This window comes from Tinamus guttatus, unplaced genomic scaffold (genome assembly GCF_059628265.1).
Source record: "Tinamus guttatus ecotype Peru unplaced genomic scaffold, ASM5962826v1 Tinamus_guttatus_pri_ptg000439l, whole genome shotgun sequence".
NCBI lineage: Eukaryota > Metazoa > Chordata > Aves > Tinamiformes > Tinamidae > Tinamus > Tinamus guttatus.
The window spans coordinates 1,861,205-1,885,683 of NW_028288973.1; the positions used below are offsets into that span (position 1 = coordinate 1,861,205).

At 43.0% G+C, this 24,479-nt stretch overlaps 1 protein-coding gene across 11 annotated transcripts in view; it reads left to right on the top strand.

Annotated features, from left to right (window-relative positions):
* The window catches only part of RBFOX2 (RNA binding fox-1 homolog 2), a 162,833-nt gene that overhangs the window by 130,591 nt on the left and 7,763 nt on the right, over window positions 1-24,479 (top strand). For 5 of the 11 annotated variants that reach the window (XM_088531922.1, XM_088531912.1, XM_088531920.1 and 2 more), the window contains 7 exons: window positions 786-839; window positions 9,507-9,599; window positions 12,326-12,386; window positions 14,785-14,838; window positions 14,968-15,060; window positions 16,150-16,282; window positions 24,182-24,224. In XM_088531922.1, coding sequence (XP_088388048.1) covers window positions 786-839; window positions 9,507-9,599; window positions 12,326-12,386; window positions 14,785-14,838; window positions 14,968-15,060; window positions 16,150-16,282; window positions 24,182-24,224 — 531 coding nt within the window. Of the gene's footprint in view, window positions 1-785; window positions 840-9,506; window positions 9,600-12,325; window positions 12,387-14,784; window positions 14,839-14,967; window positions 15,061-16,149; window positions 16,283-19,784; window positions 19,843-21,570; window positions 21,611-24,181; window positions 24,225-24,479 lie in introns of all 11 variants that reach the window. The other 6 variants (XM_088531921.1, XM_088531913.1, XR_015913779.1 and 3 more) reach the window with 5 other exon arrangements.

Below are 24,479 nucleotides of genomic sequence, written 5' to 3' on the forward strand. Positions count from 1 at the left end.
AAGCATTTTGTATGCAGACAGCTATGGAATACTTATCAAGTAGAGGCTTAATAGCTTTTTATTGCCTTACATATTTAAAGGCATCTTCAGTCAGTTTACTGACACATATGCAAACCTGGACACAAGACTTGCAAGCAAGGCACTTGGAAAATGAGCAATATACCTATTTGGCTGCATGTGCAAATGTTAATTTAAACAATTGGCCAAGCATAATATTAAGAATGCTGTGGCTATGGCAATGTCATAGAATCACAGTGTCCAGGAGTTGTGCTCATCATCTTTCTAACTGTGAAAGCATCCCTTTTCCATTTTTACTATCTTCCATTTGCTACTTACCTTAAAACTTCTTCAAGGAAGGAATGAGATTAAAATGAGGTTGATGGAAGCTGTTTTGCAAAGGAGATGGGAAAACTTCAGACATGCAACTTGTTTGGGAAAAGTACGTCTCGCTAGAATGAAGACTGCTCTGTATGTGTAGTTCACAAAGGAAGAAAGGAGATTTTACTTAAATCAAGGGACCAAAAAAAAAGCCAGTTTGTTTCTAAAACTGTTCTGGATATTGTTTTATTTCTTCAACTCTTGTGAGAAAACCTGGGTTCTGTGACCAGGAGAATCTGCATGCTCTAACCTGAGAGAGCTGGGTCATGTGACTGGCATTTTATACCTCTGACTGTAGGCTAGAAATGGAAATATTCTCACCTCTCTTCTTGCACTAAGCCAGTCCCCAAAAGTTGTGAAAAATGGATCACCAAAAATGATTTTTTAAAAAACTTGTGTCTTTGCAGCAATTTGGCAAAATCCTTGATGTAGAGATCATCTTTAATGAGCGTGGCTCCAAGGTAAGTCCTGTTTCTTTACCCACTTCTCTTGTTTTGATTGCATAAAGTAAAAGGCAGTTCATTGCCTGGAGAAATATACTCTGTAGAGATCGACAAGATTTAGTGTGGGGGGTGGCGGGAAGGGAAAAGCTATTTTGGGACTGTCTCCTGCTCCCTCTGATTCAAGACTCAGATGAGCAGGGTCATTTCTGGACCCTATGTCCAAATGCTCCTGGACAGTCCTGTCTAAAATGGGATCAGGTTCCCCAGCCCTTTTTACAAATAGGGAGCTACCTGAGCCTTTATACCAATTAGTTCTTATTGCACTGGCAATGGAGTGTCCTATGGGGAAGCAAAATAAGCTAAAGCAGCTTTGTGTGATAGGAACTTAAAAACATCCAACCCCCAAACCACATTTTTAATTCCGTAGAGACTGTAATATTTCATTATGAAATATCTCAATATGGAAGGATATTTTTTAAACTCTCATTTTCAAAATTCTTGAGTATTTCTGAGATACTGACCTTTCATGTCTGAGATATTTGATAATTAATTAAAGAATCTTCATTTGTCCTGCCCTGCCCCACATGGACCTCTCCCCACTTAATTTACATTTGCACACCTATTTTTGTTCTAAAGATATGCTAAGAGGGAGGTTTTGCTGAGTGTTAATGGTAATTTATTACTGTAGAGATGAGATTTCAAATGTTGCTTAGGTCAAAGGCAGAGAGATTCAGTGATCTTTATCCTAATTGGCAATTGGTTCTCATCACATAACCAATATCACCACAATGACAAATTGATGTGATTCTCTCTCTGCCCAGGAGGTTCAGCACTGGAATAGCAGGGAGTTTTGCAGGTCAGGAGCGAGGTGCATTGCCAAAGCTCTATGGGGGAAGCTTGCACAGTGCATGTCTATACTCTGCTTGACTTAATCAATGCTAAGATTCCCATTTTCAATTAAAACAAAATTTCCCTACTACCCCCACACACGTGTGCACACATGTGTGCATGCACACATGAGATTTTGATGTTGCGATTCAGCTAAGCAGCTTCATTGTAGAGTCTATGCCTTTCCCTTGGATTTGAGGTTCACTGTCTTAAGGTGGCCTCTTTGCTTCAACATGTCTTATGGAGTATGTTCATGTTCAGAGCCCTCTGCAAATCCTCAGCGCTGTTCCCCAAGGTGGACTCTGAGGTTCTTCAGTCTCTGTATTATCTGGAAACCAGAAAGCAGTTGGTGTATAAACATAAGAAGTGAGATTTAGCACTTTTCCCTTTCCTTCAGTTGTGTCTAATACTTTAAAAAAAAATAATAATAATCTGAAGAAATAGATGTCTCTATGTCTTAGTTTGAGGGTTTTACTTCCTTTTGGACAAAAATCTACATGCTTTACCAAAGCAATCAGATGAGTTTATAGAAATTTCTCCCTGCTCGAGCAGGGGCGTTGGACTGGACGATCCCTAGAGGTCCCTTCCAACCTCAACCATTCTGTGATTCTGTGACATTTATTCTTCTCCTTGCTGACAAATTTATAGGCCAGAACTATCTGTGAATTTCCTGATTTTAGTCATTTCTATTTGGCATTGGGAATAGCCTCTGGTCTCTAGCAAATCTCTGCGTTTTGAAACTAATTGCATAAAGAACGACAAAAATAACTGTCCTGACAAAGACATGGAGCTCCCTCCCTCATCCCCCTCTATTTCCATGCTTTTCAGCACACTGTTTTCTTCTCCCCATATATTCACACTCTTTCACCCATATAGCCCTGTATTAAACACCCACAGCTGCCCTTTTCCCTCTAGGCAATACAAACACTGGGGGCTTTTTGTGAAGGTTTGATTTATGACTATGAAAATTACATCTTGTACATCTGTTAAAGACCAAGATTTCTGGTTTTCAGTTAAAACAAAAATTATTGCTGAAGAGTTCCTCAAAGAGTTTTATCCTGAACTCTATTAAATATATGAAAAAGAAAACAATCCAAAGAGATGTTCTTCCAGTTGTTGACAACACAGTTTTCTACTGCTTTTTTGTCAACTAACAACAAAAAGTGGTTGCAAAACTGATAGCTGTTTATGCAAGGGATGGGGCAGAATCTGAACAGAATGAGAAAACACCCAAAGAATGATTTTGTGGTATCTTTGTATCCTTCTCTACCCCAAATAATTCATGGTTTAAAAATAATGCGAGATTATTCCTGCTTAGCATGAAAATGGGAGGCCCCAGTGTTTGAGTGGGGTGTAGCTGCACGAAGCACCTGGTATTCACATAATGGTAAAAAAAAAAAAAGCAGTTTGGTGATCTGATGGTGAAGCAAAGGAAATGGATCTTTCTGGAGGCCACTCACTCACTCTTGGGTTCTTCCTCCACCCTAGGAAAAAAAATCTGAATGCATTTACCTGCCCTGTGGTTTCCATTCTAATCTAATGATATGAAACCTCTCTCTCTTCTTCTCCTCCTCCTCTCTTTTGGGAATCCGAAAGCAGATGCTCCTGCTGCCTGCCTTGTGCTGTGTTCTCAATGCTCCCTTCCCTTCCCCGGGCTCCTAAGGGTGTATAGTTTGTGTATTTGTTTTGTCAATATTTAAAAGGTACAATGCTAAAATCCAAATTGCCCAGGGTTCGTCCCCACGCAGCGTACGATGGGGTCAAGCAGCGCTTTGTCCCTGCCCTGCTGTGGCAGGAATTCCCTGCTGGAATCACGGCAGCACTGGCCAGTAGGGGAGAGTGCCGAAAATACTCCCTTTGTCTTCTTCCTTTGGGGTCCACCTGAGATGAGCAGCCAGTTTTCTTCCACAGCCAGAATGGTGTTTCTGAAGGAAATACGTGAAATGAGCGACGTGTGCGGGGTCTCTGCAGGACCAACCAGGAGCAATTCATTTACATCACAGCTGCTTAAAACCTTGGGTTCTTATGCTTTGCTTGGAAAACGGTATTTGTTGACCTGCTCTATCACAGCAGAGGAGGAGGTGATTAATAATTGGTTTTGAGCTGTGTGCTGGTTCTCTTGTGCAAGCAATGCTGATCTGTGTTTCTTAGCTGGATTTCTGCCTTGATTCTGTTGAGCATGCTTCTGTGGCCCTGGCTGCCTTCATACTGATGCTGTTTTGCTCCATATTGGAAACAACACACAAATTTTAAAGACCACTTGTCTTTCATCCTGTGTTATTCTTCAGCTTGTATAATAGAATGACTCCAGTCTTCACTAAGGTTTCTTTTTTGTCCTTGTTGTTTCTAGGAAACTAGCTATTTGTTTCAGTTGTGTTCTGTTTGCCATTCCAATCCTAGCTCTGAGTCACCTAAAGTGCCTTTAGATAGTGCTCTGCTCATGGTTGCTTTTTACTGTGCACTTGGCTGAACTGTGAATGAAACGGCTCTGGAGGAAGCTGAGAGGAAGGATTCCTGCTCCCCTGGTCAGTAGAGGCACCTCCTGTTTTGACATCGTTCTTAAACTGAACAAGTGGGCACAGTTTGCCCGTGCGGTGCTTTACATAAGATCCTGGTGACATTCGAGAAACTGGTGGAGAGGAATCTAGCGCGTTGCTCCCCAGCTGTGCACGGTGTGGCCGCAGAGACGGGCCCTCTGTGACGTTCAGAGACCAACAGTGCTTGAGCACACAGCAAAATTTTGGTTGCGGAGGGAGCAGTTTTAGATTTTTAAATATCAAGAAGTAATTTTACAGCAGATTGCAAGCTCATAGTTGCAGGGTAGTGTAAGTTTATGTTCCCCACTGCCTTCCTCTTGGGACACGGGGGTCTTTCAAAAAGGATGGCCTCTGAGGTACATAGGAAGTGTCCTGGACTGAGCTGCAGGAAGAAATCCAAAGTAAAATATCCATCAAGGGACTAGAGATTCTTGGAGGATACATTTACAGCATTTCTGAAACAGATTTTGTTACTGTTACTTGTGAGTCTTCTGTCAGTTGCAGCAAGCTGGTGCAGCTTTAGTGACCCCAACTGCTGCCCTCATTTCAGATTGTAGGGCTACTTCGCACACAAGGTTGTCTTTTGGGTTGACTCTACCTCTCCCTGCCTAACACCCTGATTTTTCTGGTAGTGGGGGTAAGGGGGGTGAAGCTGTGACGCTGCCTACTCACCACATGGTAGGATGGACAGATGCACAGCCCTGCTCGATCAAGACAAGGAGAGGGAGTGCACAACTTGGAAAATGTGGGGCCACGAAACCTCTGGTTTGAATTGGCTGGAGCTGCTCTTTGAAGGCAGAAGTTTTCGCGCAGCGGCAGCCTTGGCCTGGTTCCCGCCATTCATTCCTGCCCTCTGCCTCTTTTGCTGGTTTTGCTGGAGCGATTGGCAGTGGACCAATACAACAACCTGGACTGGGGAAGTGATCCAGCTTAAAAATAACCCTGCTGATTTAAAAAATAGAGCTTTTTGTCTGTTTGTTTCTTGGCGGGTCTGGCTCCCGAGGCTGCGCGCGCACAGGGTCTGGTGTGGGGCAGGAGGAGCTGGTAGTGCTGCAGGAATAAAGGCACCTTCGCTTTACAATGACTTCCCTCACCAACTTAAAGCGTGCATGACTGTGTAACCTCAGCAACGTGTGTGTTCCTGGAGCTCCTGCTGCATCTCTGTTGGCTCATCCGGGCCTGCTCATCTCAGGTGGATCACAGCTGAAACTCTCCTACTGCCTTCAAAAGCCTTGGAGACGGGTAGCCAAAAGTTCTTTGTTTCCTTGGCCATCTTTTTAAGTCTCCTAAAAGATGACCTGTATATGGAAGTAAGATGGAAAAACAAAAATCCCAGCTCCTTAAACAATTGGTATTGGCAGCAGATGAAGGAAAGGCCCTTCAACGGCTGCGTGTTCTAGTGGTACAATACAAAGATGCTGCTACTGAGGTGACTGTCATATAAACTCAGTGACAAATGAAGGGTTAACAATGCATGGATTTCAAGGGGCGCTGTTTCGTTTCCTTTGTTTTTATTTTCTGTATTTTTTTGTTTTATTTTCTTTTTTTGTTGTTGTTTTCTTTATTTTTTGTTTAATTTCTGTGTTCTGGCCACACCCAGGAGAACCGTCTGCTTTTGATTTCTCCCTTTACGGTCACATGGTAAATTTTATTTCTCATTCTTCAGAGATGGAAGCATTCAAATATTATATATATATACATTTATTTTATTTTTTTTACACTGCTCATCATGTTGCTTGTTATTTATTGCAGAGTCTGAGGCCAGACTAAAAGGGTGACAGTTACTCGGTCTCTTCAGGCCCTTTGAATAAACCTTTGGGTGAAAAAGGGGTTAGTCTGGCACCACAAATTACTCACAAGTTCTAGAGATGTCTGGGAATGTTTAGTGCTTGCCGGGTACGTTGAGGCTTGAATTTACTTCATGCTTTTAAGAAGTCCCTGGCAGTTGTTGGTGGAAGGAAACTGTTGAAAAATTCAGCGTTGTTATCATAATAGACTTATTAAACCCCAGTTATTTGTATAATCAGGATTTTAGAAACCTTAAATCTTCTTTGATACAGGATTGTATCTTCCCTTCCTCCACCTCCATGGTTTGCTGCCTCTGTGGGGGCAGCCAGTACCTGCTATAAATCTAAAGTAGCCAATACTGTTAATCTGCTGCTCCTTTGCAAGGACAAGACAACCTTGGGAGGCAGAAACAAGAATTGCTTGTTGTATATGTATTTAGGTACAATTAATCCCTGTTCTTTGCAGGTCATCTGTGAGAAGGAATTAAATTAAATATTCTTTTTCTCCCACGTGTATAATTGCTCATTTTAAAACTTAGAAATAATGGAAATGTCAAGCTTGGCTCACCTCCTTTTTCCTAAGGAAAATTTGGAAGTCCAAGAGATGCATTAAGAAGACTTTAACCAAGGGGACTAATACCAGCTCTACCATAGCTAGCTGTGAAATGTTAATTCAGTATTGATATAAAATGATTTTCAGCAGAGCTGTACAAGCAAAGGACTGATCTGTCAATAAACCAGGAATTCTGGTTAATGAGCTATGTTATTTGGAATCAAAATAATTAATTCTGTTTTAATTCACATTGTTTATTACTTGGATATAGTCTGCATGTGGATTGTACCCTAGCTTGATATAACTTACTAAAAATATGGAACATTCAAAATCAATTTGAAGGCATTTGATGATGTTTATTTTAAAAATCCCATACAGACTTCACTGATTATCCATAAATGTGAATTAAAATAGTTTTAGTTTGGTTCCATTCTGCACAGATAATGTTTAAAAAATTACCTTGCCTCTGTTCTCCAGCTTTCGGTTCACGTCATCGCAGAAGACATAAATCCCATTCAGTCTCCAAAGCATCTTCTAGAACAACAAAACAAACAAAAAGTAAATAGAGAGCAGGGGAAATGGAGAACTTCCTATCGGAGTATCTACCTCCTCTTCTCCCCCAGAATTTTCAAGATTTTTTTTTTCTTAACTCGTTACATAGAACAGAGGGAAACGTATTGCTCTGTTTCTCAGTTTTTCCTTTTCTGTAGGAGTTCTTTAAAGCTGATACAATACACACCCCCCTTCATACTCGACCTTGCTCTAACCTCCCATCCTAATTGTCTACAACATATTCAAGAGTTGAGTACATTGGGCCTGACTTACAAGTCCTTCTCTGTTGCAGCCCAAGTTTTAAATCATTTCAACAGAAAACTTTTATGCTGTTCTGAAAAAGGCACAGTTTGTTTGTTTATATAGCTTTCTTTTTAATAACTAGAAACATTAAATTATCTGAAGCTTTAGATTATTGGGTTGGAGCCCGTAGGAGATCTCTTATTGATTTCAACATTACAAATCTGAGCTATGTTCTTTTATTATTGCTGTTCATGAAATAATAAAAAGCTGCACTTCACAAATGTATAACATTTTTGCGCTGGGTACCTAGCTGTGGATGATGAAGACCAGCATGCACATGTCAAATGGCTTGGGCTTTGTAAGATTCTTACTGTAGAAACCTTTAAAGAGCACTTAAGGAATGATGGCTTGCTTGCGTCTTGCTGCTAACACTGCTTAGAAATCAAAATGCTGTTTTTTTCCCGTTCAGTCCATACATACTGACCCTGAGCTGCGAGGAAGGGGCTGCAAGGCTGGCATGCCATTTTGGTGACAAGGCACAGCTTATATCACTCACATTACCTAGCTCTCCGTAATAGCAAGAGTTTCCATTGCATCAAATTCAAGCTTTGCTCTTGCTGCTCCCAAGGGTATTAGTGCCAGCAGAGATTACTGTCTGTACATTAAATTGGTAATTGAGCTACAGGAACTAGCTACTCCTGTTCTTCAGATACCTCAAAAAAAAAGAAAAGGTTAAAAAAGACAGACTGTAGTGACATTTTTTTGTTTGCCCCTGCTGTTTAGCAGCGTGAAGAGTCTCTCATCACAGTTTTCTGTAGTAAGATGCCATTTGTGAATAGCTAAACTGCTAGTCCCTGTAGCCATGCCAGCTTTGTTCCGGTGGCAGTGAGTGCAGGCGCATCTCCATGGGAGGGAGCACGGGCTCCTGTCCGCACGGTTACGGGACTCTGCGAGTTGGCACTGGTGTGACCGTGTAGGACGGGAGTGTTGCACGTGTCTCCATGGCCCAAGTAACCCTCAGCTCCTCTTGGAGGAGCACTTTAATAGTCCTTGAGCTTCTGTCGTTGCACCAGCTGAGGGTTCATTCATTTTTTCTCAGGCTCAGTCTCGAGGTAGAGATTTTTAGCACCCTTGGCACAGCGCTCGCCACCTCAGAACAAAACTGGGTGGCAAGATAGGAGGGAGGTGATAGTAGTAGGTGGGGAGGGTCAGATAAAACCTGTTTTTACTAATGCAGTCAACGTTTTGGTGTTCAGATTTGCCCGCAAGCCCACTGCGATACTTGTAGATAGAAAAATTCTGAAACATGTAAGTGATTTTGACTAGAATAATGCATAATACTTTTAAATCTTCCTTTTGTGTAATGTTTATGTTTCGGTGCCACCTAGATGCCCTGCTTATACTCTCAGGGCCTAATGCATTGCTAGGGAAGTTACAGGCATAGACGTAGACATGAGCTGTGCCCTGAAGAGCTTACAAGCGATGCTTTGCAAACAGCCCTTCCACTCCACACTTTCCTAAGGTAGGTAATTGTTATTGTCTCCATTTTACAGGTGGGAAAAGCAAGGTTCAGTGTGTGGTTTGCCCAAAGCTTCGCAGAATTCCTGATGCCATGCCTGAACTCAGATCGCCGCTCTCTCTCGTAGCGGTCTCTCAAGAGAACCAAGCGCTTCTCAGTATTCATGTCCTGTGCTGTGTTGGGGTGGGGTGGTTGGGGGAATCCTGCAAAAGCATGTGAGAGTTATCAGGGACAAGAGAGAAGCCCGGTTTGGGCTTAACCACCTTTCCTGTGTTGGAGCAGGGCTTAGTGTTTAAAAGAAAAAAAATTGTCTCGAGTAACTTTGTACTTCTTTTTTGGTCTGGCCTCAATTGCTTTTATGTTTTCTTTTTTTTTTTTTAATTACTCTTCTTATTCTTATTATGATTACAGTTCCTTTATTTTATTGAATTTGATTTCTTTCATTTATGAAACATGCATGAACCAACAATGTGACTCTAGGAGGTTATTGCTGAGTTGTGCTGATGTCGATTTCATACTGTGATATTTTTTCTCTATTTACCTAGAGATCAGTATTTCAATATATAACGATGTGCATGTTTTCCCCCCTTCTCCCGCTGCATGCAGGGATTCGGGTTCGTAACTTTCGAGAATAGTGCTGATGCAGACAGGGCCAGGGAGAAATTACACGGCACCGTGGTAGAGGGCCGTAAAATCGAGGTGCATGTCTTCAGTAATTCAATTTCTTCTTTATATTTATTCTTTTGATTTCCTTTTTGTGTCTTGCCTCACTTATTTCACATTTGGATCCCAGTCTTGTGTGTGCGTGTGTGTTTGTGTCTGTGTCCTTCACCTCCCTGCACTGAAATGTATAAAAGTTTATACCCCTTACAAAATATTTTTTATTGTTGTTTTGGGTATTTTCCTTTTCTTTTTTTTTTCTCTATTTTTTTTCCCACCCACTCCAAATTTTTGCCCTTCTGCTGTCTTGATTTTTCCTTTGCTTCAGTTTGCGAGGCTCCGATTTCCTGTTATCAGGCCTGAACAAAAACTAACTGAGAGAGTACTGTCCGATATCTAACTCTGTGTCCAAAACGAAAGCAGGGGGCCAGCCAGTATCCTCTCTTTCCGCAGAGGTCAGTTCTCCTCCATACAAGCGTGCGATGATGCCCGTGGCGGGAGGGCAGGGTGGAAGGGGCAGGGGTCCCGGGCGGGCTCCGCGCAGCAGTCGAGAGCCTGAGCAGTGAAAATCCCTCCTTAAAGCTCCCAGCGAGAAAAGCTCTCGCTGCAGAAGAGCAAGTGGTTGACATTGGCTGGCCAATGTAGCCATATTTTCAGACATACGGGGTGTTCACCACGTTTTGTTTATTCCGCTGTGTTGGAGGCTAACTGGCGTCTTCCCTTTCTCCCTCTTTCTTTACCAAAAAAAAAAAAAAAAGTACAAAATATTGAACAAAGATTAAAACAAAAAGCCGCCGTTTTGAGTAAGATGTCTGCATATTTTGCCTTTTTTTGTTTTGTTTTTGTTTTTTTTTTTTTTATTTCCCTTTTCAATGGTTTAGCGTTTAGGGCCCTTCACTTGACTCACTCTTTCCATGGTAACTATACACAATGCTGGCGATGGTACGAGTTGGCGGTAAGTGAAACAAAAGCACTAGAGAAGAAGCTTTTCTTTATTTTTTTTTCAATTTTTCTTAAAAATTACCAAAAAAGAAAACAAAATTAAATAAGAAAGAAAAAATCCATCTGCCATCTCACATTAACACTACAAAATGTGATTTGACTTGTTGTCCCCACCCGCCTCCTTTCCCCCTCTCCCCTTTTATTTTCAATGCTGTTGAGTAATGCCGCCTGGACTTTGGATGTACATATCGTTTTGTAGCAGTCTGAGCTGTTTGATTACTGACTTCATGGTGATTTCCCCTTGCACATCTTACTCAGAGTTACTGAACTCCAGTTTGGCTGGTTTTTATTAATGCACCCATTTCCTCTTCTTTCTCTCCTGCCCCTTCTTTCTGCTGCTCTCTCCTCCTGAGACCTGTTTGTAGCTGTTACTGTTTGCTTCCTCTCTTTCCCTTTCTCTCTTTCTCCCCTCCCCAGTTTATTTCTTTACTCGGTTAAACGCAGCTGTTGGTCTCTTTGCTGACTGGTGGTTTCTGATTGGTTCTGGCAATTTTTTTCCTTTAAGTGCTTGTGTTGCACTTTGCTATAGCAGCTGATTTCAGGCACTCGCTCCATCTTAATGACTGTCTGTGAGACCCTATCTCCTCCCTCCTCCCTTCCCACCCCCCAAATCAGTTGTGTTTTTTTTTTCTTTCTTTCTTTTATCTGTGTGTGTTTAACTGCATGCTCTCAGTCTCATCATTGTTGTTTCCCATTCTTTCTTTTTTAAATGTGTAATGTTTCAATTGTTTTAGGGCCAAAACTAGAGTAAATATAGTTCCAGACTCCTCACCTTATAAGCTCATCATGCCGTAAGTCTCAAAGGGCCAAGAGCAATTTTTATTATAAATTTCTTTCTTCTTAAGCCTGGCCTTGAGTGTCCCATTTGGCATGTGTTTTGATAAATTCTTGATGCTTTATAAAGACTTAAGTCTTCACCCTCTTTGCAAGAACTTTGAGGCTGTCTGACATGGGGCTGCAGTAACCTGCCTTCCAAACTGGTCCATCTTTTCTTTATCAGCACCATCTCTGTGGTAATAACACCCCACCTGCTTGAGCAATCAAAATGCTTGGAACTGTACAAAGCTCTGGAAAGAGGGTGGAGGGCACCAAAAAAAAAAAAGACACAGCTTCTACTGCTATAGAATTTTTCCCCTTTTTGCTTCCAGAGATTTTTTTTTGTTGGGGTAGTGGGAGGGAATAAGCAGAAAAAGGCTTGAAGATGAGGAAGAAGCTGGGGAATATAGAGCATGTAAATGCTTGGTATGTTCCCAGAATCTCCTTAGGCCTTGAGTATTCAAATCTAAAGCTAATCTCCAGGTTTCCTTTCCGTGTGAAGGGTGTGTTTCCCTGAGGTCTCTGGGCCTGGTTTGATGGTGAGCGTGAGAAATGAGTCGGTCTCTGCATCACCTGTTTCAGTTTCCATGTCCTGGAGTGCAGAGGTTATCACTGCCATTCTGCCAGAATCTGGACAAAACAGTGGGAGACTTTCCCTGCAAGAGTGATGAGCTGGAAAGAACCACATGCCAAGGGTGGCTGGATGTCTGTGAATCTGTACTTTACTCTCGTTGGCCTTTTGTTTAATGCATAATTTAAAACGCCACATTTAGCTGTAATGTTTATAATTAAATGGCAACTGTTAAAAGTAATTTAAACATTGCATTCTCGTTTAATTTTTTTGCTCAGACAAGTATAGTGTGTGTGATATCTGAGGGTTTTCCATCATTTTCCCTAACGTCCTGTGCTTCCTTCCCTCTCCTTCCCCTCCCCTTTCTTACTTCTAGGTTAACAATGCCACAGCACGAGTGATGACCAATAAGAAGATGGTCACACCGTATGCAAACGGTAAGAGAGGCTGTTTGTGCTAACGATGAGCTGAAAGAGTTGGAGGAAGACGAAGGTTTCCTGGCACGGGAGAAGTGGGAAAAGTCAGGGCCTCTTCTCAAAAAAAAACAAAAAACAAACAAAAAAAAAAACCAGTGTGTTCCATAGCATTGTTCTTAGATATAATGCGAAGTGCTCATAGAGACATCCTGTTTTACAGATGGAGAAGCTGAGCAGGTCCAGTGTGGCAGTTAGTAGCACCCAAGGGTTGATGTGTTGGCTGACGCTGTTGCAGGCTGATGCTGCACTACTGTGCAGTGGCATATGCAGCACCTTTGAGTCTTGTTACCTTCACTGAAATCGATACGAATGTAGGAGCATAATCTGGGGTACAACTGGAAATACCTCAACTTCCATTCTAAGTGTAAAATGTCTCCATCCCAGGTAGCCAGGGAAACACAGACATGGGGACTATTTGTTAACTTTTTGTTACAAGTTGGGTCCTCAGTAGCTTTTCAATGAATCTGAATAAATAAAAAACAGGTCGTGTGTGTAATAAATAATTGTGTTTCATTTTGGGTATCTTCTGTCTATTCAGTGTTTTTATTGCATAGATATACACAGCATAAAAATATTTTTTCTGACAGAACTGAATTCTGCTTTGCTATAGATTTTGAATCTGAATCTTTGTTCTGAAACAGGCAGTAAAATCCTTTGTTCTGGAAACATTCCTAAACAGTTTCAACCAGATGGGAAGCTAAGTGTAGCTAGTGTCTGGTGTGAGAATCTGACTGGTTACAATATAAGACTTGGGAGTCAGAAAGTCTGAATTTTATTTGTGGCTCTGCTACTGTCTTGTTCTGTGGCTCTTGTCAAATCACTTAATTTTGTTTGTTTGTAGAGCTGTGCAAATAGGGGCAGAAATAGGGAGAGGTAGAGACTGGAATTCTGCTTAAATGTCTGAGAGCAACTAGGAACTCTTGCAGTGAAAGGCAGTAGGGCCATGTTGTGTTGTCCTGAATGCATGGACAGAAATTGTATAGGACTATTTGGTAACAGAAATTGGCTTCCATAGTTATCATTTATCGTAACTGTCAGGAATACTTCATGTGCTTTTGCAGCCAGCAATGTCTGCTTTAACACTGTGCAAAGATATTCGGTATTGGGCCAGGCTTAAGGTTACTGACTAGTGGTCACACAGCCATTACTAAATTTGAGGGACCCTGGTCATCTTATTGACACCTCCCAAGCTGGTATTTGCTTTCAAGATGGGCATGTGAGTCTTGCAGAGGGTGCAGGAGGAGTACTGCACGTCTCCTCCTTTCTCTGCCAGCAGATGAAGATGTGATATTGATGAGCTGCAGGTCAGTAAGTTGCTGGTGACACTTCTGAGGTGGTTAGAGGAGTTAAAAGTGCATAAAGGGCTTCAAGGCATGAAAAGTAAGACAGAGGAAGGACATGGGTTTATTTAAATAATAATTCCTGTGATTGCCAGTTGAACAGATCAAGTCTTTCCTGAAAAGAGTTCTTTTTGGAAGTCAGCCCAGATCGTGTTATTAGCTTTACTCGCCTTTCTTCTGTTGCTGGATAGAAAGGGAAGAGAAAGAGAGAGACATTTTTGGATCTGCCCGATGGAGAGTGGGAGTTTCTTCATACCCATTCTACACTGGCAGGCCAGTAACTTCCTCAAGCATTTTGCTCTCAAGCATTTTATGTTGATGATTTTTGGTTCATGCCAGTTATCCAGACGATTTAAAAGCCAGATCTGCAGGAATGTTTGCATTTGAAAAACAACATAAAGAAGGCAGGAAAGAGAAAAATAAAATGTAGGGGAGAAATATGAGAGGAATAGGCTGCTTTCTTACAGTATAGTCTATGTAATGCAGGGAGGGAGGAAATCTCAACTCCATCACTGTGTTGCCTTGTAGCAGATCACTAGCAAATAGGACAGCCAATGTGTTCTGAGATTTCTTTTGAAAAAAAATGCAAATTGACTTACTTGGGAGCACAGGCTGGATTGGTGGGTTTAGGCAGGGTCCGGATCCACGGCCTTCCCTGTGAACGCACGGAGGAGCCGCGGGAAGTCGCAGAAAGCTTCGTGTAGAGAATGCAGGGTCGCCCTGCGCCTGTGGGGAAGGTGCACAGAAGGTAGTTGGCGTTCCCCTCAGACACAGGTCTGCTGTGGATCAGCTGGGTGTTTTCTGCTGTTGCCTCCAATGCAGCATCCGACGCCTAGAACCTGACCGTAGAAAAGGCAGTCGGCCTCCATCTACACCAAGGGGGACCGAGGCGGAAGCGGCCGTTGCAGGGCTGTGCGTGGGAAGCCGGGGTGCGCCCAGGAGACTGTTCCCCACACCCCGCTGCTCGCTCCTTCTCTTGGTGTAGATTTTGGCATTCACTGCAGTCTTTGTTGTTTCAGGTTGGAAGTTGAGCCCTGTGGTTGGAGCGGTGTACGGCCCTGAGTTGTATGCAGGTAGAGCCTAAGTAGACACTTCCACTTCTGCCATTGAACTGCAGTGGTGTTTGTTTGTGTTCTCTGTTTGCTGTTTCTTCATAACATTTTTACTTTTTTTCTTTTTTATTCTTTTTAAAATAAAATCAGCATCCAGCTTTCAAGCAGATGTCTCGCTGGGCAATGACGCCGCAGTGCCCCTGTCAGGAAGGGGGGGTATTAACACTTACATTCCTTTAATCAGTAAGTAGCCCCATTGGCCCCTCTGTTGTTACTGTGCTTGAGTGAACTATGAGCTGTTACCCTTCTTCTCTCCAGTCTGTATAATATATACTTGAAAGGATGAGTCCTGTTAGGAACATGTTTATCTCTAGCCCAAACATTCTGTGCAGTGGCTGCAACTTTTTTTGTCTGCAGTGTGTTTCCATGCTGGTGCATGGGTCGTCTTAAGAGATGAGGAGACTGCAGAGCAAGGGGAGGGTGTGTGTGAGGAATGGGCTGGTCCTATTTTTTTTCACCATTTGAAATCACAGAATGGGCAAATCCCTAAAGTACATATTATACAAGCTGTTAAACCACAAGCCTGCTGAAGGGCCCCTGGTGGCATGCACCTGGATGCACGTTGGTTTGACTTGGTGCCTTGTGACTGGTATCTGTTGATTACGTGTGTGCAGATGCCTCTAAGGTTTTATGGCATTTCACCTTGAGCCAGTTGACTGCAGCATAAAGTGTAATAAACCAGGGCCCAGCATGCGTGGGGCCAGTTTTTCATCACATTTGTTACAACAAATAGGGGCTCTCAGTGAAGTGGCACTTTATGGGGAATTTCTGCTGCTGTTACCTGGGCTATCTTGTCTTGCAGGCTTTAAAATGAACGTTCAGAGGATTGGGTGGCAAAGAGTGGGAGGGGAAAGGAGGGAAGAGACTCTGATGTAAGTTGATTGACTTTAAAGACCTCTTGACAAATAGTTTTAAAGACCCTCTGCAGTATTGGAAGAGCCACCTGCTGTGTTCGATAACTCTGTATGTCTTGGGCTCTCACTAGACTGCATGATGGTGTGGAAAGAGGGGAGGAGGGAGTATATAGAACAGGTCTGTAACGGGAGAGGCATGCCAAAGCATTAACCCCTTGCATGCCAAACCTCTCTGCAACCCTCCCTCCTCTGAAGGCCGCAGCGTCGCGGGAAGTGTCTGTGCTGGGCTCTCCGCGTGCCCCGTTGCTGCACGGGCGCAGAGCGCTGAGCTGCCCGTGTCACCTTGCTTGAAGCAGCTGCCTGGCTGTGGGGCAGCAGAGCGGATCCTCTTCACCCTCCACCCTGTTTGTCTTTGCAGTTCCAGGCTTCCCCTACCCAACTGCAGCGACCACCGCGGCCGCGTTCCGGGGAGCCCACCTGCGGGGCCGAGGAAGGACGGTCTATGGAGCAGTCCGGGCGGTCCCTCCAACAGCCATCCCTGCCTACCCAGGGTAAGCATGGCCACAAGGACAGAGTGCTCTGCACAGCTGCGTTAAGCGGCAGATTGGCTAACAATTATAACAACTAAAATTTGTCTGGATGGTGAGAGTCAGGGCATTGATAGTGCCAGAGTTTTCTGCACATGATGAAAGAGGGCAAGTCTAAATTTTTCCACGTTACGTTCTTGATTGAAACAATTTTCAGTTTTCCAAAATTCTGATAGTTAAAAACAACAGCTTAAGGTGCTGGTGGATTCTTTCTCCTAATTTCTGGATGTGTCTGCGTGGTGTTCATCATCCATTGACTCAATGTGTTATAGCACTCTGAGAAGGAGACAAAGAGAGGAAGTCTAAAGTTTCTGAGAAGATTCTGCTCTCTGCACTCCCTTTGTGTTTTGTTACCAAGAATGAGGAATATTATCCATTACCTTCATGCCTCACCATCTGGCAGTAGGACACAGGAGAGCCAGCTACCCACAATGGATTTGCTTTCTTTGTTGGAGACGGTTTAAAAAGGTTTAAAACAAAGATTAATCAAGTCCATTAATTTAATATTGGGAGTGTTTGGGATATAAGGAGAACGAAACTGAAACATTCTTCTCCTAATTTTTGTATAAGTCAATGCTGAAAGTGTGGCCTTAGCGTTCCGTGCCCTCTGACTGTTCACTAGTAATGCAATGGAATAGATTCAGATACAAAAGAGTATTCTGCTGTTTAAAAGTACAGGGGATGAGGCTTGTTCATATTTTTTTTTCTGTTTGTTTGTTTGTGTGTGTGTGATGGAGCAACAAATAATTCAGCAAATCCCTTCCGAACTGTGCCTTTTAATTCTGAGGATGCCATGTTCGTATTGCCTAAGTAATTTTATTTATCATATTCTGCAGGCAACTTTCTCAGAAAGAATGGAAGTAGGAAAGAATTCCCCAAGAGAGAGAAATTGACTTTTCCTTTAGACTAGCCTCCAAAGGGAAGAAAAAATTGTCTACATCCCTTTTTATGAAATGGAGGCCGAAGCCATACAATGTAAGGAGCTGGCCTGATCTTTGCTAGATAAGCTTGCAGCACCTTCTGTAGTAGATTAAGCGGGGAGAGATTCCTTGGCCTTTTTGTTCTAGAGTGCAGTCTGATATTGAGAGCAGGGCTCAAAGAAGCCAGCTGCAGTGGCCATATATCTATCTAGCTTTGGGCTCAGGCAATTCAGGCAATGTGTGTATTTAATTCACTTGAAGACTTGAAATGAAACCTTATGTCTGAACATGTAGGCCTTCCAAATGGAGTGTTTCTGTGGTTTTAGACCCACCTCTCTTCAGCACTGCTCTTAGGTCAGAATCTATATCCTTTGACCTGCAACTTGTCTGTCCGTCTTTGTTGCTCTAAAGATGACCCAGTTCTGCTTTATTAGGAAATGCTCCGTAATGAAACAGAGAAGCAAAGCTGAGCTAAGTGCTGCTGTCTAGGAGCATTTGCAGTCCTTGCACTGGGGAGGGAGAGGGCTCGTGTTCTTCCTTCCTGGGAGTGACGGCCGGAGCGTTCCCAGCACGAGGCTGTCACGAGCGGCGCCTTGGGAGAAATCCCGGGTCTGCGTTTCATACAAATCCAGCCTGAGTCCTGTGTAAAGGTTTTACTTCCATTTGGAGTATGGGCCAGGCTCCAATGTTTATCCCTTCCAAATACCGTCTCGTGACTGTATTTGCCTGCATTATATTGGGTTTGTCTGACCCTGCTGACCGTTTTCATACATCTTTATTGGCAGTGTATTACCCGGTAGATATTTGGAGGACAGCAGTCACATTCAAAAAAGCTCCAGGACTGTCCTAATCCCAAGCACTGGCATGTAGTAAACTAATTTTGGTGTTTGTCGTCATCATAGTCTGAATTGCTACATGCTGTTTTGCAGAGTGAGTTTGGTTCCTCGTGGAATGATGTAAAATGTGCTATTCATTTCTGTGTTGCAGTAGCCTGTAGGACAGCCACAACTACTATGTGAGGGTACTGTTGCCCTCCATGGAGTCAGGGACAGGCGCATATTCCTGACACCTTATCCTGCAACAGTTGCTTTTTCCCTGGCCAGTGGAAGGATGACTCTCCATAAGGTCAGGCATGAGCCTATGAATGGTCAAGATATAGTGAGTAATGAGGAAGAAGACAGTAAAGGATGCCGCAGGTTAACTCAAAACTGGTAGAAAGAGTAGTTTTTTCAAAAGCTGAATGTTTTTGTATTGTCACTGAATTTAAGATCTTGGCAGAATTCAAAAAATAAGGAATGTAGAATAATGAAAGCTTATTGGAATTGCCATGCTGGATCAGACCTGAGGACCATTCAGTTCTACTTATTTTCTGACAGCGTCCAATGCTAGATACTCCAGAGGAAGGTGCAAGAAATCAAATAGTTCTTAATACCTTAAACATTTATTTCAAGGTCTAAGGCTCAGATTTATTAATGAATATGTGAAATGTAAATAATTGCAGGTGTAGACATTTATCCAAGGAAGGTTATTTGTACCTTTTGAAAGCGATTGCCCAGAGAATTGGAGAGGATGCTGGATACTCACCTGAGCTGAACTCAGAGAACAGATCTAATGTAGGAAAAGAAGCTTTTTTTTTTTTTTTAATAAAAGAGGACCTCTGATATATAACGTGGTCAAACTGGTACTGCCCTGTTTGCAGCAGCCATGCTTTTTAAAAAGAATACTGATAAATTCGATTACAGCCCAAAAGCTCTAAGACTTAAATCTATGCCTGAAAATCTTGTCTTCTGTAAAACTCAATTTATTTCTCAAACTGTAGCAGAAACAACTACTTGTTTGTGTGCCTATGTAAAGAGCAGGCTTGTCATGATAAAGAATAATTCAGTCTAGGAATGCAAATATATAAAAGATTCACTAATTCAGTGTTGAAAGTAGATTCAAGACAGCTAAGGCATAAAAAAAATAGATCTTTGGTTTTGTTGTTGGCTTTTTTTTGTTTTTTTTTTTTTTCTTTAGCACCATACTCAACTGTTGGGACAGCTCAATTAATATGATGGCTGCTTTACAGTGTCAAGATATTTATGTCTTTGGTAAACATGTTTTAGCCCAGCTAGTGAGCTCTATGCAGGAGGTGACCAGACTGCATAATCCTGCGTTGTCCCTGTTGTTTTAAAGTGCATGAATTCTTTCAGTTTCTGTTAGCATTAAGAATCACAGTTACAGTTCTGGATATTTCAGCCTGCAAATGAACCTTGCCATGTTTTGACACGGCAGTCAAGCTTAGCTAGGTCCTGGCTGAATGGGAGAGAGAGGCTGCCCGTGTGCTTGGTTGCTTGGGCTTAGGAAGTTACCGCCATTTAGAGGTTTTCCTTGCAATTTTCTCTGGAGAGCTGGTGCTGGCATCTCTTGGTGACAGGATCCTAAGCTGCAGGGAATAGTGGCCTGATCCAATGTGGTAATGCTTGTGTCCAGAGTGACTGTTAAAATGCTAACCTGTTCATAAACCAACAGCCGCTTCCTCTGTCATGCGTTTGCCTTTCCTGCAGGGGCAGGTGGAGTATCACTGCTAAAACACTCCTGATCCTAGATAGAGAACCCAGCAATGTAAGTCGCTGCCCCAGGAGCCAAATTCTTTGTTTTGCGATTGTACAAATTTAGCTTCAACAAACATGATCTTACGGCCTGCTTTCTCCCTGCTGAAGTGGCTCCCCTCTTCCTCTAACAAGGATCTCTATCTTCATATCAGCTCCAAATGCTCTCGGAGACCATAGTAACTCTGTCTGTTGGGAGTGGAGTGTACTTTTCTTGGGGAAGACAGCAAGACTAAATTATTCAAGCAGTAGCTAACACTGCAACAGATTTTTTTTTTTAAGTAATAGCATGCAGAATTTTGGCAAGATATGCTGGGCTTTTTCATGTGTGTGCGTGCCTTACAATACGTGGGTGTCTGCGGGTGGCAGGCTCTCTGCAGCATTTCGCATTCCATCTGATGAGTTTAAAAAAACCAATAATATTAAAAAGCGGGTGTCGCATACCTTCTTTTTGTCTTAATGCTACTGGTAAGTCATACACACTAGACCCATGAACCTCTCAGATGGTGGGGCTAATGATTTCCACAGCACTGGTGAGTTTGTGCAGAGCTATTCAGAAAACCAGGAGGAACTTCCTCAGTAGGAAGGCACACACTGAACGCACACGGGTGGGGGGCAAACCCTGTCTTCCTTCCTCATCCCTCCCCAACCCTTGTCCCCAAAGCAAGCTGCTTAGTCTTTACACTAGCAAATGCTCCCGTGAGAGTGGCTCTTTGGGAACCCCAGACTCACTCTGGGTTAACAGTTTGCTTGAAGTTCTGAGAGAAAGAAAACGATGGCTTAAAACAGAAAAAAAAAAAGGCAAAAAAAAAAAGCAAAAAAAAAAAAAAAGCACCATCGCACGGAAACCCTTCCAGTTGCTCCTCTGTGCTACGGAATATGTCGTTACTACCAGGGACTCCCACTGCACCTCTCAATTCTCGGACCTTGGACCAGTCACCTAACCTTTTTAGCTCATTATCTCTGCTTGTGAAAGCAATGCATTGTGGGTATTTTTGGTTTTTTCTTTTTAATTACATTTCTCTGTGTTTACTTTGATCAGAATTGATTGACTTGTTTTTCCTGAGGTGTTGCATCGGTTCTTTAAGATGCTGAATAATAATACTTTGCATGCTTGTGTGATCAGCCAAATCTTATCGCATGTCTAATGTGCAGGGTAAACGCAGGTGATGTATGGATGTCAGAAACAAAGTCACCAGCCCTGTGAAAACTCCAAATCCGGAATTGTGCTCGAGCATTCCGAAATGCGCTGCCGACATAGGAATCACCAGGCCCTGTGGGATTCCTTCTGAGGGGCTCTTACACTCCAGAAGCCCACTTCACAAAGCCAATGTTTCCATGTGTTCAGGGGGTAGCTAAAATGATTCCAGGAGGATAACCAGAGTGGAGGTCTCTAAACCCTGTTTCTCTTCTTCAGGACATCAGATCTTTTTTGAGTCTATTTCTCCTGTACAACACGGTGGTTCCCTCCCTCTCTCCTTCGCATCCTGTCTCCCCTCTGCCCACCCCTCGCCCTGTGCATGCCCTGGAAGGTGCCGTGGGGCCGGCTGGCGTGCGTGCGCACACACGCTCTCTCGCTGATTCGCTCCTGCCAAAAGCCCAGGTTGTGGATTCATACATCACCTGCCTGTGTAAAACGCATGTGCATGCTGCCGTCCTCAATAACCGGAATGTGTTTTCTGTTCTTTTGTTTTTTTGTTTTTGTTTTTTGTTTTTTTGTTTTTGTGTGGATTTTCTGCAGTGTGGTTTACCAGGACGGATTTTACGGTGCTGACCTCTATGTAAGTACACACACCGGAGCCTTCTCATCCCCAACCCCTGACAAGCCAGCCTTTTTTTTTTCTTTTTTCTTTTTTTTGGTTTGTTTGTTTGGTTTGGTTTGTTTTTTTTAAAATATCATTTACTTTTAATTTTCTTCTTCCTTGTGGATATATATATTTATATATTTAGGAATGCAAGCATGCTTCTCTGTCACTGCGCTTGCCCCTGGGTGCAAGACCTGAGCCTTTGGGTTTCCTGATCATTGCCAGGGTCAGTTTACTGGGTGTCCTTTCCCCCACATGCACACTGCTACTAATCAGCCTGAGAGATGATTAGCAAATTAAAATTTCTCTCAACACTTCTCTCATTTACATAATTTGGATACAAAAATAACAGGACTGGTTTAGCCTCAGACCTTCCCTTTCCTTCTCCCCCTCCACCCTCCCCTTTTTCTCCCCTCTTGGGGCCCTTCCAGGTTTGATTTGTGCAGCCCACACTAAGCTGAGCGAGTTTGGTGTTTACATATGTTCATGTGCCACTGGGATACAGAGATTATCCCTTGGGGAAGACATTGGGACTGACTAAAAATAGAGACTGAGTTGTCGGAGAGAAAACGGATGTTTCATTTTGCTAGGAAAAATGTTACCTAAGTAGACCAGATTCTTGTACCTTAGGGAATTTCAAATAGAAGTATATGGGGATATTCTGTTAGGAAAGTTAGCAGGCTCCTCCTCTTTGGGAATTATCTTGGATACCACAGGAGACTCTCTGTCCTGTGGCTGTGTAGCCAGTCTGTATTGGGGATGTTCAGAGCGTGTGTGTACGTAGCTGTCCTGGACCGAGGGCTTCTGACTGGCTAGCAAAAAGGGGCATTTTTCTTTCCAATGGAGAGTTCTGGCAGAACAACTGTGATAACAACATGATATTCACAGCCAAAGTGTTGCCACACTGCTGATGTGGCAACTTGAGGACTGCTCTAGCAAAGTTCCCTTTCACAGGGTAATCTGAGAAAATTTTATTGGCTAGTGCCACAGTCAAAAGCCTGGATTTCATGTCCGTGCTTGTTTGAAGGTGGTATTCCTGACATTTAGTAAAATGACCGCTGGGGTTGGATTCCAGATAATAGACAGAGTTAGTTTTTCTGTGACCTGTGGAGAATCAGGTCTTGTAAAGGCATTTTTCCCAACGTTACAGTGGTTGGAAAGCGCTCTAAACGTAGAGGTACCGGGTACATATGTTCATTCTTACGTATACCATTGTGTGCTCATACTAATAAAATTTGATATGCCTGGTCAAGTATTCCTTTATAAAACCTTGTCAAAGACTGCTAAAGAGTCCTGGGTTTTCCCACCTTACTCATAAAGTGCTGGTCTTTACAGACCACTAAGTTTGCTACAGCAGGCGAACAAGGAAATGGGCAATGCCCTAGGAGTGTCTCTTCCCTGCGAATATGCCATGTAAGAGGCTTTCTTGTTGAAAGGGAAGACTGGCCTGGATTATTCCCTCTTTATTTTCAGAAAACTTCTTCAGAGCTTCCACTGCTCATGGAGAAGAGAGGCTTACTTAACGTGCTTTAAGGTCAGAAACCCCAGTAATGAAGAAATCTCCCTAACCTGCACTGCATTCATTTATCATGAAACTGAGATCAGGCTAGAACCATTAGAGGAACTTCTGAACACTTTGCTTTCCGTGGTTTGGGTCTTGCTGTGAGAGAGCAGGACTACAGAATAAGACACTCGTCAAGGCAGAGCTAGGTGTGCTTTTTGCTATTTTATTATTGCCCAGAGATCTCAAATATAGCTCAGAAAGAAGAGTAGTTTCAATGCTGACATGAAGTTAGCCTTGCAGACAGTTGGAACGACTGCATCTGCCCTGTTCCCCACTGATGTGTGGTGTTCACTGTGGCGCTCACATTCAGCTGATTGCTGAGAAAGGGTTGCTCGGAGTGTAGAGCTGATGGCAAAGGGTTCTTCAGTTATGATATTCCTGCCTGTGGTATGGTAGGGGGAAGAGTTAAACTGAGATTCCCCTTCTTCAGAGTCAGGGGGCTTGTGATGAGGAAAGGCTGAAAAAGGACCCTGAACTGGCAGGTTGTAGTTAGTGGTAGGCGAGTTGAAAGGGAATTATCCCAAGTTTGGGCTGCCTTTTCCACACAAGTATTATGCACTGATTTCTCGTTTTCCTCTTCCTCCTCCTCTTCCTTGCTCCTTTTTTTTTTTTTTTTCCCTCTTTTTTCTTTCCTGGGGCAACCATCCTGCTAGCTATTTCTTCTACGAAAAAAAAAAAAGGCATTCCATCTCCTGTTCGATGCATTCCACTCTGGCAAGATACCCGAATTCCTAAAAATGACCTGCCCCAGGACGCAGAGGGCTTTGGGAGCTGCCAGCTCCATTTTGCATCCTGAGAGGGTTGCCTTTCGGGGGTCAGTTTGGGGTAAAAGCCACGTGTGCGAAGACCACTCCTGCCTGTGAAAAGCGTGCTTGCATCCACTGGAAAGAAAAGGCTGGTGGGCCCCACCGTGGGCTGTTTGTATGATTGTTTCTTTCCACAGCTGTGTTTTTTTGAACTGCTCTTCCTGTGTTCTGTTATAGAATAGTCTTACAGGAACCAATCATTAGCGCTAAAATACCTCAGGTAGGAGTGCCAGTGTGACCTGCCAACCAATCAGATTGTGGATTGCAGTGGAAAAAACTGAATTATACTAACCATTCCAGCACCACGTTAGAGATGGGAACAGAGGCTTTATTTATTTATTTGTTTTTGGTAGGGTAGCGCAGACTCACGTGTGATCAAAGCCCCCGCTCCGGCAGGGTGGCGTGTGTCCAGATTTCACACCGAGTGGCATTTCGTTAATAAATAAATGAAAAACCAAAACAAGAAAATGCAGTG